Source organism: Aptenodytes forsteri, unplaced genomic scaffold, assembly GCF_000699145.1.
Source record: "Aptenodytes forsteri isolate BGI_AS27 unplaced genomic scaffold, ASM69914v1 Scaffold193, whole genome shotgun sequence".
Taxonomy (NCBI): Eukaryota; Metazoa; Chordata; class Aves; order Sphenisciformes; family Spheniscidae; genus Aptenodytes; species Aptenodytes forsteri.
The window spans coordinates 1414248-1428899 of NW_008795405.1; the positions used below are offsets into that span (position 1 = coordinate 1414248).

General features: G+C 39.9%; 1 protein-coding gene across 1 annotated transcript in view; it reads left to right on the forward strand.

Moving 5' to 3' along the window:
• Positions 1-83: 83 nt before the first annotated feature.
• The window catches only part of LIN52 (lin-52 DREAM MuvB core complex component), a gene marked incomplete at its 5' end in the record, with an annotated part of 51576 nt that continues 37007 nt past the window's right edge, over positions 84-14652 (forward strand). The window contains 3 exons of the mRNA XM_009280700.1: positions 84-125; positions 593-659; positions 1690-1773. Of these exons, the coding sequence (XP_009278975.1) occupies positions 84-125; positions 593-659; positions 1690-1773 (193 nt within the window). The remainder of the gene's footprint in view (positions 126-592; positions 660-1689; positions 1774-14652) is intronic.

The following is a 14652-nucleotide window of genomic DNA, read 5'->3' on the forward strand; positions in this document are numbered from 1 at the left end:
CGCGGGCCGGGCTGGGCCCGCGGGGGCCGGGCGAGGGGGCGTTGGGGTGCTGCTCACTCCCCGCTGCCCTTCGTTTTCTCTTCCCAGTGCCCGGTGTTGCCGAGTCCGCCGCCTCCTTCAAAAGCGTGAGTGACCGCTGCTTTGCCTTTCGCGTCTCCCCCCTTCCCGTGTGGCGGTAGATCCGCTGTTTCCTCTTGCGGGCTTTACACCTTTGTTCTGTAAAGCGTATCTCAGTTATTACTTCAATATATGCTGGCATAATCCTTTTGTTTTCAGTCTCTTTTTTTCCCAATACATATGCAACTTACTGTGAATGAGAATTACACCTTGGAAGAAATAGAAGGTTTTAAACTTTAGGAAATCCCGCTTTTCGTACTGACTTTGGCTTGTGGGTGCTAGTGTGCCGGTTTTACTCTAAAAAGTCTAGGGAAGGCTAGAAAACAAGGTTAAACATAAAAATACCTCGAAGAACACCTGGAACGTTCATATTTTTGCTGTCAGTGTAACTAGTTTTCAATAAGAGATCAGACTTCTTTGTATAATTCTAAAAATGCACTTGTCTGAGCGTGAACTTTTTCTTTTTCCAAAACAGCCTATTACAAGTTCTCCTCCCAAGTGGATGGCTGAATTAGAAAATGATGATATCGATATGTTAAAGGGTGAGTATGGACATTGTGGGTAGGAATTAAGGTTGCCAAGGCAGATGGGAATTCAGTACTTACTTAAGAGGCTTAAAACACTTGCTCTTTAAATGTTCTGGAGGTGGCCCTGTGGCCTCAGATCTCTAGCCCTCACATTTGCAGAATCTCCACCTCAGGAGTCTCTTTATCTTGTTAATGATACACGTTTTTCATTAATCTGGTTATCTCCAAGAAAATACTCAGATGTCAGTGGCAGGCTGATTTTTCAAAACAAGCATGCAAGAACTAGTTGAAGCAGTGTAACGTTACATGTATTTCAGTTACCTCGCTTACCAATCTCACTGCATAAGTATAGTGGGTGTCTCCTCTGTTTTGAGAAGCGGCATGAATTTTTTTGATGGGCCTCAGCTGATCAAACTTGGTGAGCAGCTTAGACTTGTTGAGTGACTTGTTCAGAGATGCTCTATGCATGTGTCTTCACTCACAGATCCAAGATCTCTAAGCGAATGGTAAGGCTGTATGAGCAAGTTACGGAAGGGGTAGCTAGCATGTAGATTTGCTGCATGTTATAGCTGTTAGTTTGTAGTAAACATCGTTGAACATGCTCTGCCTCATGTGAATTCCAGATAAACCGTTCTAAAGTGAAAGTGGGACAAATTAATTTCAACTTGCTGCAAGAAATGTGCTTAAACACACATTATTAGTGTATAGTAAGTCCATTCCCTTGCATACTCTTTTGTAGCTTGTTCACATAGCAATGTGAACTTACAAGAAGTTCCAAAATATGGGGCAAGTTGCTCATTGCAGTGGTGGCAGATTACGGTATGAACCAGATCCGTAGCTGTCTTTTTCAGTAGAGAAAGCTGGTCTTTTCTCAGTATGTTAAGATCAGGGGTGGCATCAGCTTGAATTTCAAACATACTCTGTTCACTGGAAATAGATCTTTTCGGAAGTATGACTTGAAAGTGCTCTGTGAAGTAGTAAACGGGTAAACTGTCACTAGAGGGCTATAGACAGTGTTAAAATTCACACTTTTCTCTCTTCTTAGAGTTGGGGAGCCTCACTACAGCTAACCTGATGGAAAAAGTTCGTGGCCTGCAGAACCTGGCTTATCAGCTGGGACTGGATGAATGTAAGTGCTGTACGCAGATGTGACTGCATTGCAAATCTTCCCATTAGAGCGTGCACTCATGGTACATCTGTAGCTAGAAAAGTGTCTTGGCAGATTTGGCAAGTGTCTGACAGTCACAGTTAGTGACCTTCTAAAACAGGATGAGAGAGCGAGCTTACATCTCCAACTTACAGCCGACCTGCATGGGGGAAACTTCTTAGCAGAAATAACAAGAGGTCATATGTCAAATCTGGTATTGTCTAGTGGCACATAGACTTCTGTTCCTGACTTAACGTTGCCTTCGATAAGTCACTTTGCTTGATTTCCCACTCAGATACTAAAGCTATTTCTCAGAATACTTGTGGCAGTACTTCTGTCAAACTTCATGCACTGCCTCCACAGTGAAACTTTCATTTGTGTATGGGATTCTTCTGTCACTTAGTGTTCATACTGTTTTCTGCTTCTGTAGCTGTTTTTTTCTACACTCAATTGTGGCAGGAGGTGATGTCATTGAGTACTAAAGTTGACCTTCGTCCCACTTACGAACAGCCAATTTTTATCATTTTTTTGAAGAAGGAGCTGCTTTCATCATTGCATTTAGGACTCTGTTGTTACCAGATCGATCCAGCTTTGAGGATTTCGGGAGTATTGTGTTTCTTTTAAATGCTACCTGTATGTACTGACACTTCTTTTTTTTTTCCCCCTGCTTAATTTTGGTCTAGCATAGACCTTGGTTGCAGTTACTCTTGGGCTACACAAAGCACCAAAAGTTTATAAGCTTACAGGTCTTTCACCTTCCTTTCAGTGGATAACAAAAAGCAGTAATAGACCTTGAGAGTCTTCTTGACTGTAAACCTAGGATATCCTAATGCTTTCTTATTAACAGATCATTAAGCCTATTTTAACACACTCCCTGCAAGTTTATTTTACTTTCAGTGCTAATGTCTGTTAAGACTGTGTAAAGCATTTAGTGGAGTAGAAGTTAAAGTATAACAATAAAACTGAGTCAAATACAAAGATTGGCTGATGATTGGCTTTCTCAGTTAAGCAGTAGGCTTAAATGTCAGGCAGCTTTGTCCTGCTAAATGGGAGTTTAAGCAGAGCCTGAGTTACATTAAAGTTAACAAGGTTGTTGTTTCCTTAGCAATATTTGTTGCATGCATTTCCATTTATTTTTACTGAGAACAAATAAATACGGAAAGAAGACAAAGTGAGCGAACAATGAAATATCTGAGGTCCAACAGTTATAACCTTTAGTCTATAGTAACTGGAATCTTGAATTTTCAAGCTTTACGAAAGCTCTCCATGTTTGTAACTTCTTGTCACTGAAGTCTTATTTTCCTTTAGGCTATAAGACATTGAATGCTTTGTGTGTCATAATATACATTTACCTTAGGAAAATTTTCACAGAAAATTAGATGCGGAGTTTGATCAGAGCTTCTCAGGACTGTTTTTCCTAATATTGTCTTTAAGTTCTTTTCTCTTACAGACTTAGATAAGTGAGAGAACAAGAAGAAAAATCCAAAAGATCTGTTCATTAAAGTTAAGGGACTTGTGGTTTTGGTCCAGAGGTATTGGATTTGATTATATCTTTGTGGATTGAAATTTAATAGTCCCCTTTTGACTTGACTGTTAATTGGAACTGGCTATCAAAAACAAGATTAAAACCGCTGCTGACCAGTCTCCTCTAGATGGCAGCATGAGGCTTCCCGTAGAGGTCTTGCTATTTTTTTTATAAAACTGTACCGTTTCGGTCATGATTTGAAGTTCTTCTTCCCAAGATTGTTTTTTGTGACGTATTTCCTGTTCTGAATGTGCACTGTCTTTTTTTACAGTATTTTCAAATGTTTTATCTGTATTGAGTGCGAGAAACAATTCTGCTTCGTTGCATTAGCAACTTTTCCTTCCAACTCTCCTCTTCTACATCCCATCTCAAATCCTTTATATTTTCAAAGACTTCTGTTTTCATCCGAGTTACTGATAAAATGCTGTGCAGGACCAGAGTGATTCCTGCAGTACTCCGTGACAAATGTACCTATTGAGTGACTTTGTAGTTATGTTGTGAGGTCTGTTACTGAACCAGTTCACAGCACATTTCATGTTAATTTTGCATTAGAATTCATTAGGCAAAGTGACATGTGGGACTGGGTACTCTTCAAAAAGTTTATTCATCAAGGTACTATTGCAACACTAAAATTGAAATCTGAGCAATTGATTTGACATGATGTATTTTGATAAATTACTGAATTACGTGCCTTGTTTCTTAAATTCATATGAACTGTCGTACTATTTTGTCTATATAAGCAGGCTTTCTTGACAAATTTGGAACAAATGTATTGAATGCTTTGTCCATCTTTGCTGCTTTCATCTAGGAATGGTTGAATACTATTATCTGGATTCCACATTTTTCTTATATATAATTCCTGCTGTCCCTAACTTTTTGGCCAAGGATTTCTCAGTTCCTCTTTTGGTTGCTTGCTTCTCACAGATTTCTGTTCTTTACAACTAACTTTCTCCCCTCTTTTTCCCATAGGGTTACCTTTACTTTCTGTAACCCTGGCTGTTTTGTTGAATGCCCCATGGCTGTGAATCAAATTAAATTGTTAACGTATATCTTACATTTTCTTTCCAGCTTGTTTGACAGCTGTTTTGATTTCCAGTTGTCCTCCACTTTTAAAGTAGCCAGTTTCACAGTCACTGCTGTTTCACTGGTCTGCACTTTAAGCTGCATATTCTTATGTGATTTAAATGATTATATCTTAATTAGTGCAGAGTTCTGTGAAAGTTTTTCTTTATCAGATGAAACTGAATAGACTTGCCTTGCTTGGATTGTAAGAGTAAGTTTAAGAAACAGTCGACTAGAAACTTCAGAGGTGACTTTTACTGTTAGAGGTCTGAGATACAGTGGATGTCATTCAGACTCGAATAATGCTAACAGAGCTTCCTCCGGTATTTTATATGGGCATCTTCTTACCCTCTGTTACGATTTCTGTGCAGTATAGCACATACCTGTTTAGCCTGCAGTAGCTTTATCTGATAACACATCAGTCTCTGAGCATGTGGGATGATAATGTCAAAGGAGACCTTTGACAACTGGACTGATTAATGCTATTTTTGATAATGCTGGTTCCCTCCTCCTTGTCTGAGGGTTCAGTTACTTCTTTCTGAATAAGGTAACCATGGATCTGTCCAACCATGTATCTGATTCTTCTAGCTTCAGTAGTACCTCATACATTTAGCTCCTGCTCAGGCAAGATAAGTTGCTTATATTTGGTGTTGTTTTACCTTTGTAGTTTAAAAAGACTTCTGTTTGGCAGATATTTTGCAACTTTGTCATAATTTTTTTTTTTATGTTTTACCTTTGTAGTTTAAAAAGACTTCTGTTTGGCAGATAATTTTCAACCTTTGTCATAATTTTTTTTTTTTAACCAAATGGATAAGCGAGCACCTTGCTTTTTCAAAAAATGTATTTCTGACTGCTGGCTGCATGATCTCCTCTACTTGCATTTCCCTTTTACTAAGATGCAGGCCATTAAACTGCCAATAAAAGATGGGCTATCTTTCATAAATCAGAATTTCTTATTTGCACCATTTAATTTGCTGATGACTTATGTTGAAGATCTTGCTTGTGGATCAGAAAGGGTCTCCAGGGTGATCATGGGGAATCTCTTCTTCAGCTCTCCTTCTAGCATGCTAGTAGGCGGATTCTTGCTCACTCATGTCTGTTCCTTGCAGAATATTCTTCCCTTCCTTAGCACAGAAGTCACCTAAAGGATAGCTTTCCTTGAATGATGCAGGATTTTTGTAGCGTGAACCAATGTGTTTTTTAATTTTTACTCTCTTAAAGGATAGGCTATCCTTAGGTCTCTGGTTTGTGTGTTTATTCTTTACTACAAGGTGGTTCTGGAGTTCTCCAGCAGCTTCCAGGCTCAGGACCTCGTATCAATAATAATAAAATCTTTTAAAATAAATTATTTTTCAACACCTCTTCTGAGGTCTCAGCTTGTGTTTCCTTGCCTCCCTTTTAAGCTATGTAAAATTCTACCTCATCCTCTTGCTTGTTACTGCTTTTCTCTTTTTGCTTCAGTTCTCTCATTAGAGCTTCTATTTTCCTTCTGTTAAAGAGTTATTTTATTGGTTAGAATACTTTGAAACCATTTTTAGTATTAAAAATCCTGCTTTGGCTGGATTTTGCTGTCCCTGTTAATGTGTGTATTGTAAGGGTGGGAGGAGGAACAGGGCTCAATGGACACACCTACTTTTAATTGTTCATGTAGTTAGGGTGACTTTGGGAGGCAATATCACTGCTGAAAGTGAGGTGCAGCCAGTCAGTGAGTCTCATCTCTGCTGTTGGCAGAAGTCTGGGGGAAAAAAAAAGGTATAGGCATATTGCCTTGTTATGGGCTTTTTTCCCCGCTGTGTCCCTCAGGCTTTGCTTGGAGTGGGGTAGTGAGCACCACAGAATGAGGAGACCCCAGCTGATGTGGCAAGCAAGAGGGAGGTAGTTCTTACCTGGCAACCCGGTCACAGATCCTGACTCAATGTTTCTGGCCCACAAAGCAGCAAGTTCCAAAACACTTTGTGTAAATAACTGCAAATTTAGATACCTAGCTCTGTTTTTCCGCTGTATGACCCATTACAGCTTTCAGAGCAACTGAGTCAAAGTTGACTTTAGAAGATTTTTTTAAAGTCTTGGTTTCATGAGCTAGCAGCTCTGGGAAGTGCATACATTGCTAGTAAGCAAACTTAAGTTGGTGTTAAGAGATTTTTATTATCCTTGATTGCAGTTATTTTTAAAGATCTGCCCTGTCATCCTTTTGAATATACATATACAGAGAGGTGTATCTGGGAACTACACACACAGAGAAAAATATGGTTTTCTTAAAAAATTAAAAAGTAAAATAAAAAATTTGGGGTTTTTTCCAAACTTTGGAACAAACCTATATGTAAAAATAATAGATAGGTAGGATGGGGAAGCAGGAAAAGCACCATGTCACTGAAGGAATGTGGTTGTCCAGGCACTTTCTGAAGGTCCTGCTGTTGCTTCCCTGTGAATCTTTGATATTTTTCAGATAACACCTGCTATACTGGTTCAGAAGTCCTAAAATGTGTGTATATATATACACACCTGGTATCACAGCCATGTTTATAAAATCTCACTGATGCCAGAAAGATTATCTGGCTGCTATGCTATCACAGTATAGCTTCGGTGATAATGACTAGTGCAAGACTTCCTGAAAAGCGTATTCTTTTTAAGCCCTAATATGCTTGTGGAGGTAATGGTGCTTTTGTGCAGTATCTGCCTTAAATATTAAAAATGTGGGATAACTGACCCCACAGATGTGAATACCATTTATAATTTCCATGTCAGTGATTTTTTGCTAGTCTGCTCTCTTATGTTAGATTAAATTTTTATTTGGAATTGAAGCTGTTTGTGCTTTTCCTCCTGTAAAATTAGGAATGTAAGAATGACTATTATCCAATGTCAAATCCTCAAACTCTTTCAAGAGCAATGAGACAGTTACTGAACACGCTTAACCAAGTCTCCCTATTCATAGTCCCCTGTGGTTATGGGTGCCCTGGCTTTCACTGGACTCTAGCAACTTTGCTCCTATTTTCTTTGTAACGCTGATTTATTTTCCGTATATATGTTCAAGCAAATTAAATACCAAGGGTGCAGCGGAAGAGCTATTTGATGCAAGCTATCAAGGGCCCAAGAATTAGACCTGCATGACCTGGGAGATGTCAGGTGAACAGCAAAAAGTTGGCCATCTTGTAGCACCACAAACTGGTAAACGAATAGTCAGCCAGGGTTTAGTCAGTCAGTGATAGTTTTCCTTAATATGGAGAATGAGTAAGTGACTAGAAGTTTTTAGCCTGGAGAGAGACAACTGGTGCAGTATGTGAAAAAGATCTGTAAAACTGATTAATGCAGAGAAAGCGTGAATAGGGAATGACTCTTCACTGTTTCTCGTAGTACAGGAGCCAGAGAGAATAAAATAGCGTGTCAGGATAGACGTGAGGAGATACTTGCACTGCGCGTTGAAGTCAGAACTCATCGCTGCTGGAGGTTGTGGGCACGGAGTTTATCTCGCTCAATAAATGAGGCAAATTATTGGAAGATAAATCCATCGAGGGTGTCTGACCACAGAGAAGTCACGAGTGGCTTGGAAATCTTGGAGATGCAGAAAGCTGGAGGAGATTACTAGGCAGGTACAGCTATGTGCTTCCCTGCTCTTCCGCTCTTCTATAGGCGTTTGACATCGGCACGTCAGAGTCAGGGTGGTGGGTTGGAAGGACCTTTTGTTTGACAGTGGGGGTTTTTTGTTTATTTATTTTAGTAATAGGCTAGACTGCATGGTATTTAAGCAACCGCTACCAGAAATCACCGAGGTGTCCCCGTAATGGAGAGACCCTTCCAGAGACAGCAAGAGACGGATGGGCACATGAATGAGGAACAGCTACCTTGCTCCCAAGTTAAGCTGTCCTTGGTTGTGAATTGTAGTCCTCTGCAGCCTCAGCAGCCTCTGAAATTTCTGGAAAATCATAAAGGAGTCCTTCTGAACTCCAGGCTATTTACAGATCGCCACTCTTTCTCAGATTGGTAGTCTTTGGTTTTTTATTTCTGTCAGATAAATGCTGTCTATCGTGATCTCTTGCCTGCAAGTTCAGCTTTTCTGTAGGCTTGGAGGGGTAGAGCAGGTTCCATCTTTTTCCTTCAGCAGGATTTAACTGTAGTGTGTTTTGAAACATACATACTTAGTTCTGCCTGTGATCCTTGCAGGCTACTCTTGACATGGATAATTTCAAAGCTAGGATAGCTCTTCCCTACGTGGTTGAATGTGAATTCACTCACTGAGTTGTGTTTTTGTTCGTTTGGTTTTTTTTAATTTTTTTTTTTTCCTTTTTTGATGCTGATCATAGGTAGGATGTTTAAATCAGGGGCTCCATCTTTGGTGGACTGAACTTGTATTATCTATTAAACTAAAAAACAGGGCATGGCAGTTATTGAACTTTGTGTAAGTTGTTGAATTAGAATCAAAGTAAGATGAGGAGGGAGGACAATGTATCCTCTTACTGAAACATCTCTTTCCTTTTCTGTAATGGATTGTCTTCTCCAGGAAGCCTTTAGGCTCCATGCCAAACATCTGGCCTTCGTACCCAAACAGGCTTATATCACTGATGTAATTGATCAGATTAAAATATTTCCTGACCATAACCACTTTTTCTTTAGACCTGAGTCAATCAACACAGAGGCTTTTTAAGCTCAGAAGCCTTACTTTACATTTGTGAACATGCCCCCACTTCCTGCAGTACAGTTGCCTAGTGTATTTTCTAGTTGCCTAGTGCCTTTCCTGGTCTGTATGTACACTTGTTTGTAACAAAATGTTTCAGATTCTTACATTTGTAGGAAGTCAACGTATCAACAGGTACGTGTAAGTAAAGAGTGTTTTAATATTTAGGGTGTTAGTGGGGTGTCTGTCTCATGGTGTTTTCTGAAATGTCTCATTGGTCCATTTTAGTAAAACCTGTATGTCTACTCTCTGCAGTCTGGGAAGTTGCATGAAAAAGTGAACTGGGTTCTTATGGTTTCTTGTTAGCCAAAATGAGGTCTTGGAATCTATGTAGAAGAGAAGACTCTTTCCTGAACCTGAACTCTTTCCTTATTTCCTTGGAGAAATAGTCTACCTAAAGTGTTGTGGTGGAGCTGGAGAAGAGAACTGACTTTTGGAGAAGGGAGAAGGAAGAAGGAAATAAAGTGAAAGGGGATCACGTGATGTGGATCCAAATCTAGATCACACAGCAGGAGTCTCAGTGCCAGTTATTAGGAAGATACAGTAATGTTCTTAAGATCTTGACTGCTGACAAAAGAGTAAGGAGGATGCTCACTTTTTCTTTGTTAAAAGCTGGCACCTCCAGAAGTATAGTGCTTCTAGCACTAGTGTGTCTGTATTAATCTGAAACAAGAAGGAAGAAAGTATGTTTTGGAATCGCCTACATTGTTCTAAATATGTTCGACTCAGAAGAGAACATTGTATGCCAAGTCTAGTGCTCATTATGTTCTTAAACTTAAAATAGTTTATTTACTCTTGCAAGGTGAGCTGTCCTGCATAGGAGGAAGCAGTTTGAGGTGCGTGTACTTCAGTTATTTCTGCTCTGCTTAGGATTTTCTTTGTAGCAACTGTTTTTTTTCTTGGTTAGTTTCTACATTCCCTGCCTTGCTGAATGAATCTTCATCGTGTTTCAGTTTTGCCTGAAAGCATATTTCTCCCTTATTTTGTTATTTAGTACTGTGTTTGGCAAGGACTTTATGTGAAATAGTATACTTCATGTGCTTCAAAGCTTGAAGGCAGAGTTTTATAGCTGGACAACAAAATTATGCTCTTTGGACACTTGATTTCTGTAATATGCAGTTAGCTTAAGGATTTACTTAGCAGAGTTAGTAGACTTCTCCCAGAAAATGTCTCACACTTTGGATGGTTCATTTGTGGGTTAGGAGATGATCACAGAGTTTTTCAGGAACTACACAATCAGTTGAAATGGTTGTTTTTGTTTTCCTTAGTAGGAAAAAATATGGAGGCTGTTTTCAGTTTACATTCATAGTAATTCTTATTTGATTGTTTCAGAGCGGTGAAAAGAATGCTTACGTTGTCCATTAAGGTGCTTATATGGCCCTGTCACTGTGATGTCCAAGCTGCTATGATTTCCATGTGAAACCTTGGCCTTTCTCCTGATTCTCTTTATACCCTCCTCCCACACTGTAGATCCACTTCTTCATTTTAATGCATAGCACTGTGGTGAGAGATACTCTGCATCTGCAGAGGGATGAGGAAATCTCCTTTCCTTTTACTGCTCACTGGGTGGCTTGCTTACAGGCAGGATTCTTCTGGGGCAGCTCCTGTTGGAAGAGCGAGACATCACAATGATGGCTTGAAATTGCCATTCATACGTGATCTGTGAATTGGCTAATTTTGACATGTAGGTAGTTAAGAAATGATTACAGTCAGAGGAGTCATGACCTCAACTCTTCATCATCTCCATTGGCTTGTGCCCCAGTTTGGAAGTGAAGAAGGTATAGGAAGTTTTAATTGTACCTGTGTGATTTATCCTCAGTCAGCTCTTTAATTTCTTCTGGCTGTCTGAGGTTTCCGACACGCTGTAAATTTCTCCAACTTTTTCATTATCTGCAATTTCTTTATGACTCATGAATCGGAGTGGAGAGAGAGTGTGGATTTACAGCAGAGATAAACATGTCCATAAAGTCTGTATCTGTGTCAGTAATTGTACTGCTGTCAGTGACTGTCCTGTTTTACAGGTCTCTCTTGGGAGAGGAACACGCTTTGCTACCAGTGTCAGAGAAGTGTTCGCTTTGATTTGCATTAACTTGCCAGGAGATTAGGTTGCGATGGTGAGGATGGAAATTGAGTCTGGACCTTGGCTGCTATTGTTTTTTTTAAATAAGTGGGTGTGTGGTTGAGTTGCCCTCTGTGCGCAGAAAAAAAAAAGCAGGTCCAGACTGTTCTTAAATACAAAATCAGGGAGATACAGTCTACTGATGATATCAAATGTAATACTACCCATATGCATAAATTGTGCATTCTTACCATAAAACAAATGCTGTATCTAGGTAACTGTCATATATGGAAAAAATACTGCATGGATCCTTAGGGTGTTCTCTGTTTGCTGGTGAAATAGAATAAATATTTTTCTAAGCTTCAAGAAATTTCTGCATCTTCGCCTGCTTCCCCCTCCCTTACTCTGAGGGGAGAGTGCTATTGTGGATTTCGATGGCGAGTACTAATACAGCATCCTAGTCTCCAGGCATTGATGACTCTGCTTGCTGCAGAAGGAGGTGTATACTGTTGGAGTTTGAGAAAAGGGGAAAAAAATCTCTAAAACTCTCCTAAATGTGTCAAAAGTCCAAACTTCTGCAGTTTCTCTTTGCTTTTATTTTCTGTTTGATGCCTGTTGTTGATATTTGTGTATATGGAATCTCCTTTTGTTAGATTATATAGTTTGGGTTGGATTTTTTTTGTCTGTGACTTACTAATTTTTTGTCACAGTAAGAAGGTAATTATTTTCTCACAGAATTATTTTTAAATGTTCAAAGTGACTGTAAAACCCCAAATTTCCCTGATGTCAGGTATGCACTGAGACCCCCAAATGTAGCTGATTGAATTTTTTAAGTCTGCTGGACACCTTTTACAGAAGGGAGATTATCATAAACAATGTAAACTCTGTGATTGCGTAGATAGCTTTTAAATGTGTATAGATGTAGGAGTGTTAGAAACGCTAAGATGACATCTACCATTGCATGGTTGTTAATTCTGGAGCCTGATGTTGGAAATACAAAGGGGAGCTTTTCGAGTGTTAGACAGCGTCCATCTAGCTCTGGTAACTGAGTTTCCAAAGTTAATGTATAAGGACCATGTGCTGAGTGGCCCAACAGCTGGCAGATAACTGTGCTCTTAAAACTGCTGTTGATCTTAATGAGTGATGCTCAATGCAAGAGCAACATTATAAATAAAAACTGAGTTACTATGAGATGCTTTTTACCTGATATTTATTGAAATGTCTGTCTTTTTTCCTTTTCTGTCATCTTCCTCCTCTCCTTATCTCATCCCCATACCTAGTTTGTGGATCTGATTTTGTTAATACAAAGGTCACCTCTGGAAGGTACTTCAACCAGGATGTATTACTTGCTTTATTAAAACAAAACCCAAACCAAGAAAACAACAAAAAACCCACACAAAACGTTTGTGTTATACCCTGGTATTCCTTTCTAAAAATGTCTCTTCTGAAAGTCCCCTTTGGCTCCTATAGTTTGTTCAGTAGTGGGAAGAAATGCTGCGAGTTTGATCCTTTCTGGAAAAGAGTTGTTGAGTTTATGTTGATAGAGTGAAGGTTGATCTAGATACTTCCTGTGGTTAAGAGAAGGGAGCCTTTTCAGTGTTAGTGGGGAAGAAGAGGAAGAGATCTGGTTAGTCTGGAGACTAACCGACCGAACTGCTTTGAAGACTGTGAAATCATTTATCTGATCCATCACCATTAGCTTTTGCAGGATTTTTGGTATGCTACTCAAAGCAGTAATTTGTGCTTTGTGAGGACATCTGGAATATTAGCATTGGTCAGTCAAGCAGTGGAACATGTTGTGCAACCACCAGGGTGATTGTGCAGTCTCTGTTCTTGGAGGTTTTCCAGACCTGACTGAATAAAGCCTTAAGCAACATGATCTGACCCCGTAATTGAGCCTACTTTGAGTAGGAGACCTCCTGAGCCCTTGTAACCCAGATCATCCAGCAATTCGATGATTCTGTGATCTAAGATCCTTTCTAGAAGTAAGTTAATTCAAAGCCTGCATTCCCCAATCTCAGCTGAACACAGCACCAAACAGTTGGTTCAGCTTTGAGCAGGAGATCTCAGGTGCAACTCCATGGTCTGCCTCCATGTGAGCAGCCTGTTTAGGAACAAGAAGCCTAAGGATTCTTCTATCGCAGTGATGGCTTTCATGCTTTTTGGGGGTGATGAATGGACTTCCAAATACTTCCATCCACAGAGCTGATTGTGAGTCTATGCAACTTGGGCTGGGGAACCTGTTTTTCTGCATAGAGAGATACAGTCCATTCAGTATCATTCTTTAAGCAGAGGAAGAGAATGGTCCTCAGCACACGCAGAGGTTCTTGTGTGTCTCTGCTCAAATGAACAGTGAAACTACCATCATCTGTCTAGACAAGCAAGGGGTCAGTGGGTCTTGACTGAAGAGCTTTTAGCCACAAAAGTGAAGGAATGGGCTGTCACATTAAAGCATTTCTACCTGCCACATGCTTGGCACAGAAAGAAACATGACTACAAACAAAATGTTCTTACATTATACTGTCAGAAGCCTATTTTTTGCTACTCTCATTCTGACAGGATAACTTGTAGACTACTGTCAGTGGAGGAATTGAGCATGGGGAAAAGTTTGATCAAGCATAAGGTTATGTGCATTTTTCCATTACAGTTTAAAGACACAAATGCCAAACAAATCTCAGGAGATACTCTGGCAGGGACTCTCAAACCTTTGCAACTGGTCTGTATTTATTATTTAAAATTCTTTTGCCATCTATACCTTTATCCAATTAAAACTTCTCTGCTTCTTCTGTGTTAATAGAACATTTCCTCTGTATTTACAAATATTGGAAAGATTATCCCTGTATCACCTCTGTCTGAAATGTTTTCCTGTAAATTTTGGCTTCTGGCAGGAGTGAAGAGAGAATTTTCTTCCACAGTATGGGTAGCTGGACCTATTTGCAGAGCAGCAGCTGATCCTAGTGAAAAATCGCACTAGACTGTGACTTTGGAGACCTTGGTTCAGTTTCTGGCACTACCACTGTTCTGCTTGGCCGGTTTATTTGCCTTCTCACGTGTCCCTGTTTCCCCAACTGTAAGGTAGAGTTCATGTTAATGTTTTTTTGCAAGATATTGGAAAAATCACAGATTTTAAAAAAACAGCATGTAAAGCCTTTATCATTAAGTATCTGTGGTGGGTTGACCCTGGCTGGATGCCAGGTGCCCACCAAAGCTGCTCTATCACTCCCCCTCCTCAGCTGGACAGGGGAGAGAAAATATAAGGAAAGGCTCGTAGGTCAAGATAAGGACAGGGAGATGACTCAGCAATTACCATCATGGACAAAACAGACTCGACTTGGGGAAATTAATTTAATTTATTGCCAATTAGAAGTCAGAGTAGGGTAATGAGAAATAAAAAACAAATCTTAAAACACCTTCCCCCCACCCCTGTCTTCTTCCTGGCCTCAACTTCACTCCCGAATTCTCTACCTCCTCCCCCTGAGTGGCGCAGGGGGATGGGGAATGGGAGTTGTGGTCAGTTCATCACACGTTGTCTCTGCCACTCCTTCC